The 13030-nt window shown below is 44.2% G+C and overlaps 2 protein-coding genes across 2 annotated transcripts in view; both read left to right on the forward strand.

Moving 5' to 3' along the window:
• The window catches only part of Tmed10 (transmembrane p24 trafficking protein 10), a 37692-nt gene extending 34200 nt beyond the window's left edge, over positions 1 to 3492 (forward strand). Inside the window, exon 5 of the mRNA XM_075947266.1 lies at positions 621 to 3492. Within this exon, the coding sequence (XP_075803381.1) occupies positions 621 to 742 (122 nt within the window). The 3' untranslated portion in view covers positions 743 to 3492. The remainder of the gene's footprint in view (positions 1 to 620) is intronic.
• A 5236-nt stretch (positions 3493 to 8728) lies between these two features.
• Positions 8729 to 13030, forward strand: part of Nek9 (NIMA related kinase 9) — a 38460-nt gene continuing 34158 nt past the window's right edge. Inside the window, exons 1-2 of the mRNA XM_075948536.1 lie at positions 8729 to 9066; positions 11541 to 11718. Of these exons, the coding sequence (XP_075804651.1) occupies positions 8851 to 9066; positions 11541 to 11718 (394 nt within the window). The 5' untranslated portion in view covers positions 8729 to 8850. The remainder of the gene's footprint in view (positions 9067 to 11540; positions 11719 to 13030) is intronic.

Genomic DNA, 13030 nt, shown 5'->3' on the forward strand with positions numbered 1-13030 from the left:
TTTTCAGAAGAATAAAATTTTCTTCTGTGATATGTAATGTCCATTTTCTCAGTTGGCTTGTAGCAAAGGATACCAATTTGTAATTTTTTTTTTAAAGATTTATTTATTATATATACAACATTCCTTTTATGTATGCCTGCACGCCAGAAGGGGTACCAGATCTCATTAGAGATGGCTGTGAGCCACCATGTGGTTGCTGGGAATTGAACTCAGGAACTCTGGAAGAGCAGCCAGTGCTCTTAACCGCTGAGCCATCTCTCCAGCCCCCATTTGCAAATTTTAACCATTTAAATGTGATTAGAAGCAAAACGGCACTGGAGCTAGAACGTAGAGCCTTGTGCATGCTAAGAAAGCCGTGTGCACCCCCACCACCCAGCCAGTGCTTTTCAACAGGGTTTTGTTACGTAGTGCATGCCGACCTGGAGCTGAAGACCTGGTCTTAACCTCCCAAGTACTGAGATCACGGGTGTATTACTACACTTGTCTTTTTTTAATTATTTGAACTCTGAGACTTAGGGACATAATGAGGTTAATTAATTGTCTTCCCCCCTCCCCTCATTGTTTAGGCAACTGAAGCAACTTACTTCATTCCATTTATGATGCTCTCTCTCTCTTTTTAGAGTCCACGAACACCCGAGTCCTGTACTTCAGCATCTTTTCCATGTTCTGCCTCATTGGACTGGCCACCTGGCAGGTCTTCTACCTGCGTCGCTTCTTCAAGGCCAAGAAGTTGATAGAGTAATGAGGCTCAGTCTTCAGTCCCCTGGTATCTCAGCCAGCAGAACATCGCTGGGACGCGCCTGGCCTACGTAGCTCAAGGCCATCTACTAACAGTACCACCCAGGCACAGTGGAGCTTTCTTGCCAGAACTGATTTCTTTTGGTGTGGGAGAATATGGGGCACCACCTACACCCAGCAAGTCAATGAGGACTTCTTTTTAATGTGGTAGGATTTGGACTGGTTTTTCAACAAGATTATTAAAGTCACCTATGGAAAAACAAAACAAAAATAGGGGTTACGTAGATAATGCCAAAGCCAGCATTCGCCCTGGGTTCCCTCACGTGATCCGTTTGAGCTGTTTGCTTTTACTTCCCACTTGCTCATCGCCTTGATCTTCCGCTCTAGTTCTTCCCCCGGTATTTCTATGACCGTGGTCAGCTTGTCTCATGCCAGTTGTCCTCTTCGGTATCCTTGTGAAAACACCGTGGACTTTCTTTTGGCCCTTAGGTGAAATGTTTACATAGCTTCTGGTGAGATCCTTCATAATTCTGTCTCCTAAAAGGGTCGTGGATGGGTCACATAAAAACGTGAACTTTGAACTGTAGGTAATCTCTTCAAAGGAAATCTCAATTTTAGACATTAAAATGTTCGTGTTCAACTGCTTGAACTCCATGTGTGTGTTTTTAGTTCTGTCACGTGTAGATCCCAGTGATGATTTCAAGGTACTGCCCTACCTTCTCAGCTCGGGCTCCCTAGTCTGCTCGCAGCTTCTGTACCTTTGTTACTCTGTTATGTAAATGGATCATAAAGAGTGTAACCTTTGGAGGTTGACTTCCCACTCAGTAGAATCCCTGTGAAATGCCCCTCCAGGTTATCGCATGTATTGCTAGTTGATTCCTTTTCGTTGCTGATCCTCCTCCAGGTTATGGATGGTAGGCATTGTGCTTAAAGGTCATTATGGGTGGGTTTGGGGATTTGGCCCTTAACTAATAAGGCTCTTATGTGAATGCAAGTTTTCATCACTCTGGGATGAATGCCTAAGCCGGCATTTGCTCTGCTGTGTGGGAAGTAGTTCTTAAAAAGAAACTTCCCTGTTCTGGTCTAGAGTGGTTATAGCATGTTACGTTTCCTCATTTTCATTAGTATTTCTTATCATTGGTGTTTTAACTTAGCCCCTTGAATAGGTACCTGTAATATCTCATTATGGTTTTAATTTGCATTTTCCTTTCATGTGCTAGTCATTTGCCATCCGTATGTCCTTGTCGGTGGAATGTCTGTTCATGGCTTTCGTCTATTTTCTACCTGGGTCACTTGTTCACGTCGCTGGTGAGTTTTGTGTAGGTCTTCTGTCAGGCGTGCGGTTGCTTGAATTTTTCACCTAACTTCTACCAGGGAAAAATAACTACATTTTACCAGCCCTTCATGCATGGCCAGTCACTGATTCCTAATTCCTGTCCTTAATTTCTGTCCTAATCTCCAGAGAATTGGACATACAGGGTTTAAATAGACATTTTAGGAGAGTCACAGAAAAGTAAATACTTGAAAATACTTGTAAAAGCAAAACCAAGGTTCACTTGTATTAAGCACCTCAAGGCCAAGTCTAATGTACAAAAGAGATGTGGGGCTGGGAGTGTGCCTCGGTGGTCAGGTGCTTGCCTGACACACGGAAGGCTCTGGGCCTGATCCCAGCGCTAAGGGAAAGTAGCTCCAAATGTTTGTGAACAGGAAAAACACTCATTTGTCATCTGAGACCTTTCCCACTTCTTCCAGGACAGTAGGGAGGAGTTCTTTTTGTAATCTTTCTACCCTGCTTGTCTTAATTGCCCTGCTGAGAATTACAGGACTTAGGTTCATGTTGCTTGCAGTAAAAAAGTGGACTATGGAAATTAGCAAAGAACACTGTTAGGTTGACCCGGATGCAGTATGAGGGTGAAAGGGAATGGTTTATGTTGTTAAAGTCCAGGCTGTTCTGTTAAGGTTCCAGTTACTGTAAACTCCAGTCTTCTTTGTGGCATGAAGCGGTCTCTGGTACAATACTGCCATCTGCTGTTGTAAATGACAAGTCTTGCTCCTAAGAATTTAGAAGTTGAGTCCTCACCATAACAACAGATGTTCAGGAATCTGTAACATTCATATATCAAATGATAGAGGAACAATTCAAGTAAGAAAAGAATAAACAAAGTTTTGGGTCAGAATCCATCTGCAGACTTAAGTGCAAAACCGTAGCCTGTGCCATTAGCCTAACAAGAGACTCCTATTTCTGACTTGTGCCTTTCCCCTTTTTAAGGAGCAATGAAAGCTACTCTGTTAGTTATGGTTTTCTGTTCTAAAAATGTCAAAGAAAGTAGGAGAAAGTAGAGTAAGTGTTTTGTCCATATTTTTTATTTCCAAGTACGGCTCTAACCTTAAGCTTTGTAGAACTGAAATTCTTTCAAGTCCTTTTCTTTGTTTTGATTCATGCCAAAAACAACCAACTTGGACATTATGTTTTCAGTTACAAAGTTAACTGAAAAGCATTTGCCTTTGACAACAGGCTAGCACAAAAGCATATCAGCTTTATAAGCAGGTATGTTATCTGTTTCCCTCCATCTTCAATATTCAAAATAATCTGAGAATAACAGTTTCAACAAACCTTGTTATATCCCATTGTCATGAACCCCCATCAGAGCCATTCTTCTGTTTGTTAATGGAAAGAGGCATGTGGGATTTCTACAGACTCACCTGTTGGAGATTTGTGTGTAAACTTTCACAAATAAAGGCTAGCAGAAACCACGAGGTGTACTTTACTGTTCCTCTTTAGTGCCTTCTTGTCTGGTTAGCAAGGATCCCTCTCTGTTTCTGCTTTGTACAGTACAGTAAACGAAACGTGATGGATTAAAGAAGTACAGTTCTTCGTTTACTCAGGTGGGTGAAGTTTATAGTGAACTAGTAAGCCCTTATATACATGCATTCCTTGTGTGTTGTCAGAGGGGACAGGCAGGCCTGTAAACTGGAATTTGTTTCTCCAGTCCCCCCCTTGCTTCAGTTCCGGAAGTACCCCTCTCAGTTTAGACTCTGCAGTGCTTTGTTTGTTCATTTTTGGCCTATCTGGGTAAATTGCACCTCAGACAACAAAGCAATTTTTCTTCCCCTTTCACTTTTTAACATTTTCATGAATATTCCTTTTTACATTTTTATTTATCTTTATGCGTATGGGTGTTTTGCCTGCATGTGTGTCTGTGCATACCTGGGGAAGCTGAAAGCCAGTAGAGGACGTCAGATCCCCTGGGACTGGAGTTACAGACAGGTGTGAGCTACCACGGGAATCAAACCTGAGTCCCCTGAAAAAGCAGCAAGTACTCTTAACTACTGAGCCATCTCTCCATCTCCCCCTGAATCTTTTTCCTAAAAGCCAACATGAAGTGATCTGGCCACATATACATACAATTAATTAGTAAATCCATAGTTACTGTAAGTCCATTTTAAATGGTGCTTCCCAATATTTGAGGATTTTTTTTTCTTTTTTTGAAACAGAATCTCTGTATAGGCCAGACTGGCCATAAACTCATAGCAGTCCCCATGCCTCAGTCTTCCAGGTACTGCGATTGCAAGAATGAACCACTATGCCTGACCAAGTGTATTTTACCATCAAAGATTGTGGAAGCTGCGGAGATAGCTCAGTCAGCAAAGGGCATGGCCTGGGTTTGATTCCTAGCACTGATGTAAGAGGCTGGTCAAGTGCTTATAAGAGGTGGCCTGAGATTATGATCCCAGTACTGGGAAGCGGAGGAGACAGGTGGATCCTGGCGGCTCCCTGGTCTGTCATCGTAGTCTAGTCATTGAGCTTTAGGTCCTGATGAGAGACCATGTCTAAAAACCAGATGGACGGTCCTGAGGAGTGGCACATATGGTTGACCTCTCGCCTCTCTGTACATGTACCCAGCATACACACCGAAGTGTTTCTCACTGATGTTTTAGAGAGCATATTGAGTCCAGCAAAAGTTAGAAATGAGCAATGGCTTCGTGCTGAAGAGCACTTCTGCTCTTGCAGGAGACCCTGGTTTGGTTCCCAGCATCCACATAGTAATTCTAGTTCCAGAAATGCCCTCTTCTGACCCTTGTGGGCACCAGATACACACACACTGTACATGCATGTACGCACATGGAGCAGAACACCCAAACACATGAAATAAAGTCTTTTCAGAAACTTAGAAATGAATTTGTTTCAAGAAAATTACTCATTTATTATATTTAATATATACTTTATAAATTACTCTGTTTGGTGATGTCCCATATATGAGCCATCTACATAATTTAAATTTTTATATCTGGGTGGTGGTGGGTAGGTGGGTTTGAGGCCAGCCCGGTCTGCAAAGAGAATTCCAGGACAGCCAGGAACACAGAGGAACCTGTTTTGAAAAAGAAAACAAAAGGCCTGGCAGGGGTGGTGGTGCAAGCCTTTAATCCCAACTCTGGGGCATTAGCGGGCCCCTGCAACAAAGCGTTGGCAAGATGTCTCATACCATTTTGCTGGTACAGCCTACCAAGAGGCCAGAAGGCAGGACTATGAGTCTGTGAATGAGTGCATGGAAGGTGTTTGTAAGATGTATGAAGAACATCTGAAAAGAATGAGTCCCAACAGCCCCTCCATCACATACGATATCAGTCAGTTGTTTGATTTTATTGACAGTCTGGCAGATCTCAGCTGTCTTGTTTTACCAAGCTGATACACAGACGTATGAGCCTTATAACAAAGATGGGATCAAAGAGAAGATCTACGTACAAAAAAATGCAAATGGTCTGTTTTGACCGAAAGTTTTTAACTGATGAGCATTTATGAATATTCACCGATAATTAGTTTTAGGCTGGGACTGACACCTGTAGTCCTAGCACTTATGAGGCCGAAGCAGGAAGCATACAGTGAATTTGAGGCTAGCCTGTGCTACATAGTTTCAGGCCAGCTTGGGCTACAACGTGAAAGCATTGTCTCTAAAAATTAAAATTAGTTTCAGTTCAATCCAATAAAATAAACTCAGCATGAACTTTCTATACACTCTCAAGATGCAAAAGGACAATCTGTTCATTAAAACTCAAGATATGTAGGCTTTATAACTAAAGCCATTCACAGTTTTGGGCAGTCAAGTTAAAGAAAGCTACCTAGTTGTTCACTGCAAAGAGACCAGGAAAATGAATTGTTAGGCTTCAGCAAGACTTAATTTTTTGGGATGAAAGTTAACACTTCTGATTATAAGTAATCTAATCCCCCCCCATTATTTTAGCCCAAATATATACCAACTTTCTGTTAAACATAGTTTAGCTAAAATCTACTGTACTCAGATAAATAAGAGGCACTATTCTCAAAGTGCCTTCTAACCACTAGTAACACTTTCCTTTGGATATGCCTCTGAGAAACCTTCACACACCCAACAAGTTCGGCTTGGACCTATGTCTCCTAAATGACTTTCTGGAACCTTGGACTTGTAAAAGCACTTAGACAAAATTGTTACAGCCTGTTTTCTCAGGTTATGTGGAAGCCTCTGAACTCCATGAAGGTAGGAGCCATATTTATTCTATTATCCAGCACCTGGCACATGAAGGTACTTGGTCTTTGATAAATGAGAGAGCTTGAAATTCACAACTTGTATAATCTAGAACACTGAAAGCAGCGCAAGTAAACAGGAGTTCTCAGTCAGACAGGATAGCATAGCCAGAGGATAACACCCTGCTATTCACTCAACCTCTACGTTTCTGGTTCTGATGATATACAGCCGTGAGAAAAGCAAGGCCCAAGCTCTCTTGGAGCTTGCATTCTAACAAAAGGAGATAGCAATAAATCAGTAAATGTCAGAATATGAGATAAGCAGCCTTAAAACAACAGCATTAATGGCTTGGGAGGGCTGTACTAGTTTGGACTGGATGTGAAAAGGAGTTAGATTTAGTTCAGTGCGAGCATCATACGAGCAGACTATCATTACAGAGACTGATGCCGTAATGTACACTCGGACAACAGAAATCCCTTGTGGTCTGCTAGCCAGATGTAGTGTGAAAAGTTACCGTATATTAGATGGAACTCCAATGAAGAGAAATGGGAACGCAACCCTCACGCAGCTATCTTCCTCCTTTGTGTATCATCTCTGTCTACTTACAGCCGTAGACTGCACTTCCCGAACGCCTACATCTACCTTAGCATATCCCAACTGATCACCAAGTCCTAGATGTCGCTCAGATGGCTTTCCCGAATCTGGACCTCTTCACTCAGTGATCCTTGCTGCCTTAGCACCTTAACCTAGAAATTGCCTCCTACCTGACCACCTTTCCGCCAGCCTTTGTTGTCCACACTGCTTTCAGAGTTCTTCCTCCTACCCTATGGGGCTCAAAGTAATACTGAGCTGAGCACTTGAACAAAAGAAGGCATAAATGAGACTCCTCAGAGGACTGGAGCATTGAGAGCCTTTAGAAGGCCCTGTTGGTAAAGGAGCTTGCCATGCCAAACCATGGAGATGCGAAGGAAAGATCCCACAAAGTTGTCCTCTGACCGCCACGTATGTGCCATGGAAGCACCACCTCTAACATGAATATACACGCAATGATATTTAAACAAACAAACAGCAATTGGGGGCTGGGTGGTGGTGGCACACACCTTTAATCCCAGCACTCAGGAGGCAGAGGCACGAGAATCTCTGTGAGATCGAACCCAGCCTGGTCTACGGAGCTAGTTCCGGGACAGCCAGGGCTACACAAAGAAACCTATCTTGAAAAACAAAAACAAATAAATTTAAAAAAAAAAAAGAAAAGAAAAAAAACACTTGGGACACAGAGCCCTAATCATATAGTCCTTTGTCTTAAAGTCTCCGATAATTTTCCACCATACAGGAAAAACCAAACGGTGTAAGCTATACTTATTGCTTCTATTCAACAAGCACAGTGGGCTCCAGCTCCATAACCTCTCAGCTTGTCACATCCTGTCCCTTTCCTAGTTCTGGGGCCAGATTGCTGGGTTTGACTCAAGCTCCTCTTAACTATCTGTATCGCGATAAACAAGGTACACCCCCACCCCCTCCACCCTCCGCCCCTGACAAACACATACACCTTGTTCTACGGTACTGTGAGGTTGAGGGGAAAAAAACCTTTTAGCATAGTGTCTTCTCAGGGCAACTCTGTGGTGTAGGTAATAGTCTTGTAACTTTATAGGCTTAAAAAAAAATTAAAGTTCATAGTAGTTATGAAGTTGCTTAAGGAAACATAATAATGAAACTATTGACTGCATCGCAGTTCCCTGACGACTTGTGGGTAGGGAACATCCCTGTCTCTGTTCTCCAATACGGGGGGGGGGGGGGGGAGGATGTCTGGCCCTAGTGCTTCAGGAATCTTTCATGCGATCAGACTGTCGAAGATCTGCAAAACCGCATCTGGTTATGTTGAATGTGGGAGATGAGAAGTGAGGACAGAACAGAGTAAGCAGAGTTAAGAGATTTTAGTTACGCCAGGCGGTGGTAGCGCACACTTTTAAGCCCAACACTAAGAGGCAGAGGCAAGTGGATCTCTGAGTTCAAGCCCAGCCTGGTCTACAGAGTGAGTTCCAGGACAGCTCTAGCTACACAGAGAATCCCTAACTCGAAAAACAAAACAAATTATTTGAGGAGTTGTGAAGAGAGGACCTATGGTGGTCATAGGGGAGTGAGCTGGACCTGCTGAGTGCGAACTCAGAAGTATTTCAGTTTGCTACAGTATCTTACTATAGTGTCTCTTCAAACAATTCAAGTGATTGCCACTCCAATCACAGTTCTTGAGAGGAGACGGGGCCACCGCGGAAGTGTGATGCAGCTCGGGGAGCCGGTGGGGGGGGTGTAGGGAAGGGGTCTGTAGGCCAGGAGACACCGTGGGGTAGCCCTTCGGCTTCCACGACTCCCACAGACGCCAAGCCCGGCGTCGCTCAAGGTACGCGGGACTCCTGGGCAACAAGTGGGCACGCGAAGGCGGAGGAAAAGCTCAGCGAGCCGGAAACTCCGAGAACCGCTTCCGGGTCAGGGGGCAGGAGCCACCATGGAAGCTCACTGGGCCGCGGGGCCGCCTAAGCCGCTGGCGGGCTTCTGAGGCGAGTAAGGCGGTGCGCGGCCGGCGCTGCCCGCCGTGGATCCGCGGGCCTCCGCCATGTCGGTGCTGGGCGAGTACGAGCGACACTGCGATTCCATCAACTCGGACTTTGGAAGCGAGTCCGGAGGTGGCGGGGACTCGGGCCCGGGGCCCAGCGCCAGCCCGGGGCCGCGAGCCGGCGGCGCGGCAGAGCAGGAGGAGCTGCACTACATCCCCATCCGCGTCCTGGGCCGCGGCGCCTTCGGGGAGGCCACGCTGTACCGCCGCACCGAGGTAGCGGCCCTCGGCTCCGGCCACCGTCGGGCCGCCCCGCGCCCTCCTTCCCGGCCCCGCTTGCCAGTCCCGCTTGCCCTCTGTGTTCAGGCATCCTCTGGGTTTATACCTCAGGGGGCTCCACCGCGCTTTCGGTTCACCCGCACTAGGAAGTTGCTTTGATCACCTCTGTCACTGTCAGTTTTATTTCACCGGGCGAACCGAGCGAGTCACTGAGCAGTCTTTTGAACTTTCGTTTTCCCGTTTGTAACTGGACTTAGCAATAACTGCCCTAAAGAAAGTTACCTTTACTTTTTTAAAGGTTATTTTGAGGTCTAAACGAAGGTGCTTTGCACATCGTGAATAGTCTTCCAGCTGTTCAAGGTCGGGATGGGGAGTTCGTGTATACTTCTGAATACCCCACTGACATCAACTCTGCTCGTAGTGTCGTTATTTTTAAATTCATTAGTGATCATCCAGTTGGAGGATTTTCTAGATCACCAGGAAGATCATCGTATCTTTTTTTTTCTCCTTGCTAATCCTTCAGTACTTGTGTAAGGGAAATACTTTATTGGTGTAACTAGCTCTTAACTATAGGAGGGATAAGGACCCCTTTCTTTGAGAACCCGGGAAAGCCAAGCCATCTTTCCCACCTTGCAAAGTTCACATCCTTTGGAGAGACCCAGGGATCACTGACTCTCAAATTAAGAGTATGCACTGATTTAAAACCCTGTAGTGATGGTTCTGCTCCCCAAAACTCACCATGCATTGGGCTTAATCACGCCAGCCTTAAAGCTCTAGCTTTAGGGTAAACATTTAATGAGAACTTGCTGAGCTTGCAGAAGGTGATTCATCCACCTGCAATTCTAGCGTCTGCTCCCAGCCAGCATTTTTTTGGGCTGAGGATGAAACAGGCTCTGCCAATGCTAAGGAAGGCATTCTACCACCGAGCCACGCCTCCAGCCCCCAGCGTGTGCCGTTCTAACAGTGGTAGAATAATGTCATCTTCTTACTCGTGCTCAAAATGAGTGTCCGCGCTGTTTTCTAGCATTGAAGCCAGTGTATTTAAGTGGCTCACTCATTCAAGGTTTAGAATAAATCTTAGACGATAGCTCCAGTCTCACGTTTCTTTCCTTTGTTAGCGTGTCGGACTCGCATACTAGCCTTGAGTTCCTTTTTATCACGCTTCTCAGAAACGTTGACATTATCTGTATCATCCACTGTTTCTTAGATCTGGATTTACAAAGCTTATTAGAAGTAGCCCTTCCCCTCTAGATAGAATTTGGTGAGAAGGACAGTCAGCCTGGTTAGTAAGCAGGGTTTCAGGCGCGGATGTATGTCAGGAAAAAGAATGGGGGACTCTGAGTGCACAGGTGCCGAAATAAAAGAATGGCTCACTCACATGTATGATAAAAGGGCCAGAGTTTTCCAGAAGAGAGTTTTAAAGGCCTTGCAGAAGCAGGGACAGGAATGCTAATGTCGGTGATGGTGCTGGTAGGATAGGAAACATATCTAAAGAATTAGAATTATCCCAAAATCAAGTTAGGGCATTTTGCATGGAAATAACTGCAGATTATGGGGATTAAAAAAATAATAAGACTAGGACATTCTGATTCTGGAAGAATAAATAAAAATTATGAAGTTTAAATGTATGGAATCAGGCAGGCTTAATACTTTGATTTTACAAGGCCCTGTTGTCAGCTGTAGAGGCTGCCGTGTGTTCTCTCTCCCCCACATTCTCGCACTACCACCAGCCCTTTATGACTAGGGACCAGCAGCATCCCTCAGTAGAGTCCTTAGCTCTGCTCTCGTCAGAGACTTCTACCTGAACTGATACTGTGCAAATTATGGGTAGCAACAAAAGTAATGGTTTCATTTTTTTCTACATTTATTTATTTTGTGCATTTATTATTATGTGTGTGGAGGGGTCAGAGGACAACTTGTGGGTGTCAGTTCCTCCACCATGCAGGCTCTAGGGCTTGACTTCAGGTCATTAGGTTTGGCAGTAGCACCTTTACCCACTGAGCCATCTTGCCAGCCCTCAGAGTAGCTTTTTTTTTTTTTTTAAAGATTTAGTTTTATTTTTAGTTCACTGTCTATACATGGATATATGCAAGTGAGTGCAGGTCCCCTCAGAGGTCAGGGACATTGGATCCCACCTCAGTCCTCCCAAGATCTAAAGTTATAGGCACTTGTGAGCTGCCCAAGGTTGACACCGGCAATCAAACTCTGGTCCTCTGCAAAAGCAATACACCCACTTAAACACTGAGCCATCTCTCTAGGCCGGAAAATTATACGTTAATGCTTTACTTCCCCTAGTTCTTCAGCAAATTATAATAATTGTGTGCAGAACCTTTAAAGTCTATTAAAAGGAAAAAGTAAAGAGTCGTTCTTTGCCCCTCTAGGAGGTTTTCTTTCTAGGCTCACAGGTTGGGTATGGATCCGTGCACTGCCAGGCAAGAAGAAAACACAATGCTCCTGCTACTGTGTTGTAGGATGACTCACTGGTGGTGTGGAAGGAAGTCGATCTGACTCGACTTTCTGAAAAGGAGCGTCGCGATGCCTTGAATGAGATTGTCATCCTGGCGCTGCTGCAGCATGACAACATCATTGCCTACTACAACCACTTCATGGACAACACCACCCTGCTGATTGAGCTGGAGTACTGTAATGGTAAGGCCGATTGCAGTGAGGGAGAGGGGTGTAAGCAAAGACGGACAGTGATAGACTGTGAGTGGATTCCGGAGTAGGAAGGGTTGAGGTGATGTTCGGAGTATGGGAGGAGTTCCCTTCCATTGTCACTTTCTTGTGGTGTCCATTTCTGGCCATCTTCAAATTATTCTTACTGAGTTTTGTTGGGGGAGGATAGGTTCTTTCTGGGTTTTTAGTTGTTTTTGTGAGTCTCGCTGTATCTCAGGCTGGTAAAGAACTCAATATCTAACCCAGACTGGCGTAGAACTGGTGGCGGTCCTCCTGCTTCTGCCTCCCCAGCACTGAGATTTTAAGCCACCACTTCTGGCTCTTTAAATTATTTTCAGTTGTGTTTTGTATAAATTTTTCAAGATTTTTCCTCATGGAATGGCATTGGCTCATCATTTTAGACATAGTGTAGACTAGTACCAAACAATGTAGTGTTTATTTTAAATTCTTTTTTTTTTCTAGCTCTTGTAGACCAGGCTGGCCTCGAACTCACAGAGATCCACCTGCCTCGGTGTTTAATGAAATCTTATGGGATATTTGTTTACTTAGCTTCAGTTACTGCTGTCCTACTGATAAGTAGTCTAAAGATCATAAATGAATGAGAACAATAACATGATGTGGCCTTATTTTTCTGGTTTCTGAGTTCTTTGATGAATTTTCTTATAGATAGCAACTCTGTCTAGTTGTTTAGAAACAAAATACTGGGGCTGTAGAGATGGACCTCATCCAGAGGTCCTGTGTTCAATTCCCAGCAACCACATGGTGGCTCACAACCAGTATATTGAGATCTGATGCCCTCTTCTGGTGTATAGGGCTACATGCAGGCAGAACACTGTAAAATAAATACATAAATAAATACATCTTTAAAAAAATACCTACTGACCTCATTTCCCAAGTTCCATTGCTCTTTCACCTTAAGCAAAATAACAACATTGTTTCCTCATCTTAAATGAGTTTGTTGATTCTAAAGATTTATTGAGTTCTTGTACGTAGCAAGTGTTTGATACAGACCTTACTATACATAAGAGTCCCCAGAGCCCTTTTCTGAGCTTCACGGTGAGGAGGCACCAGCATATTCACCTGCACTGTTTCTGGCTCTGAACAGCCCTAAATGTGCAAGTAGTTTTTGAAAGAGCACAAACCTTACATAATTCACTTCCTTTGTGGTTAAGGGGAACTAGAAAAAATTATTTTCTTTCTTATTTTTTCTCTCCATTACTGAATTGCAGGGAGGAGAACTGTAAAACTTTAATCATAAACTGGAGCTGTGGGTAGGGAATAAGAT

Source organism: Microtus pennsylvanicus, chromosome 14 (genome assembly GCF_037038515.1).
Source record: "Microtus pennsylvanicus isolate mMicPen1 chromosome 14, mMicPen1.hap1, whole genome shotgun sequence".
In the NCBI taxonomy this organism is placed as follows: domain Eukaryota; kingdom Metazoa; phylum Chordata; class Mammalia; order Rodentia; family Cricetidae; genus Microtus; species Microtus pennsylvanicus.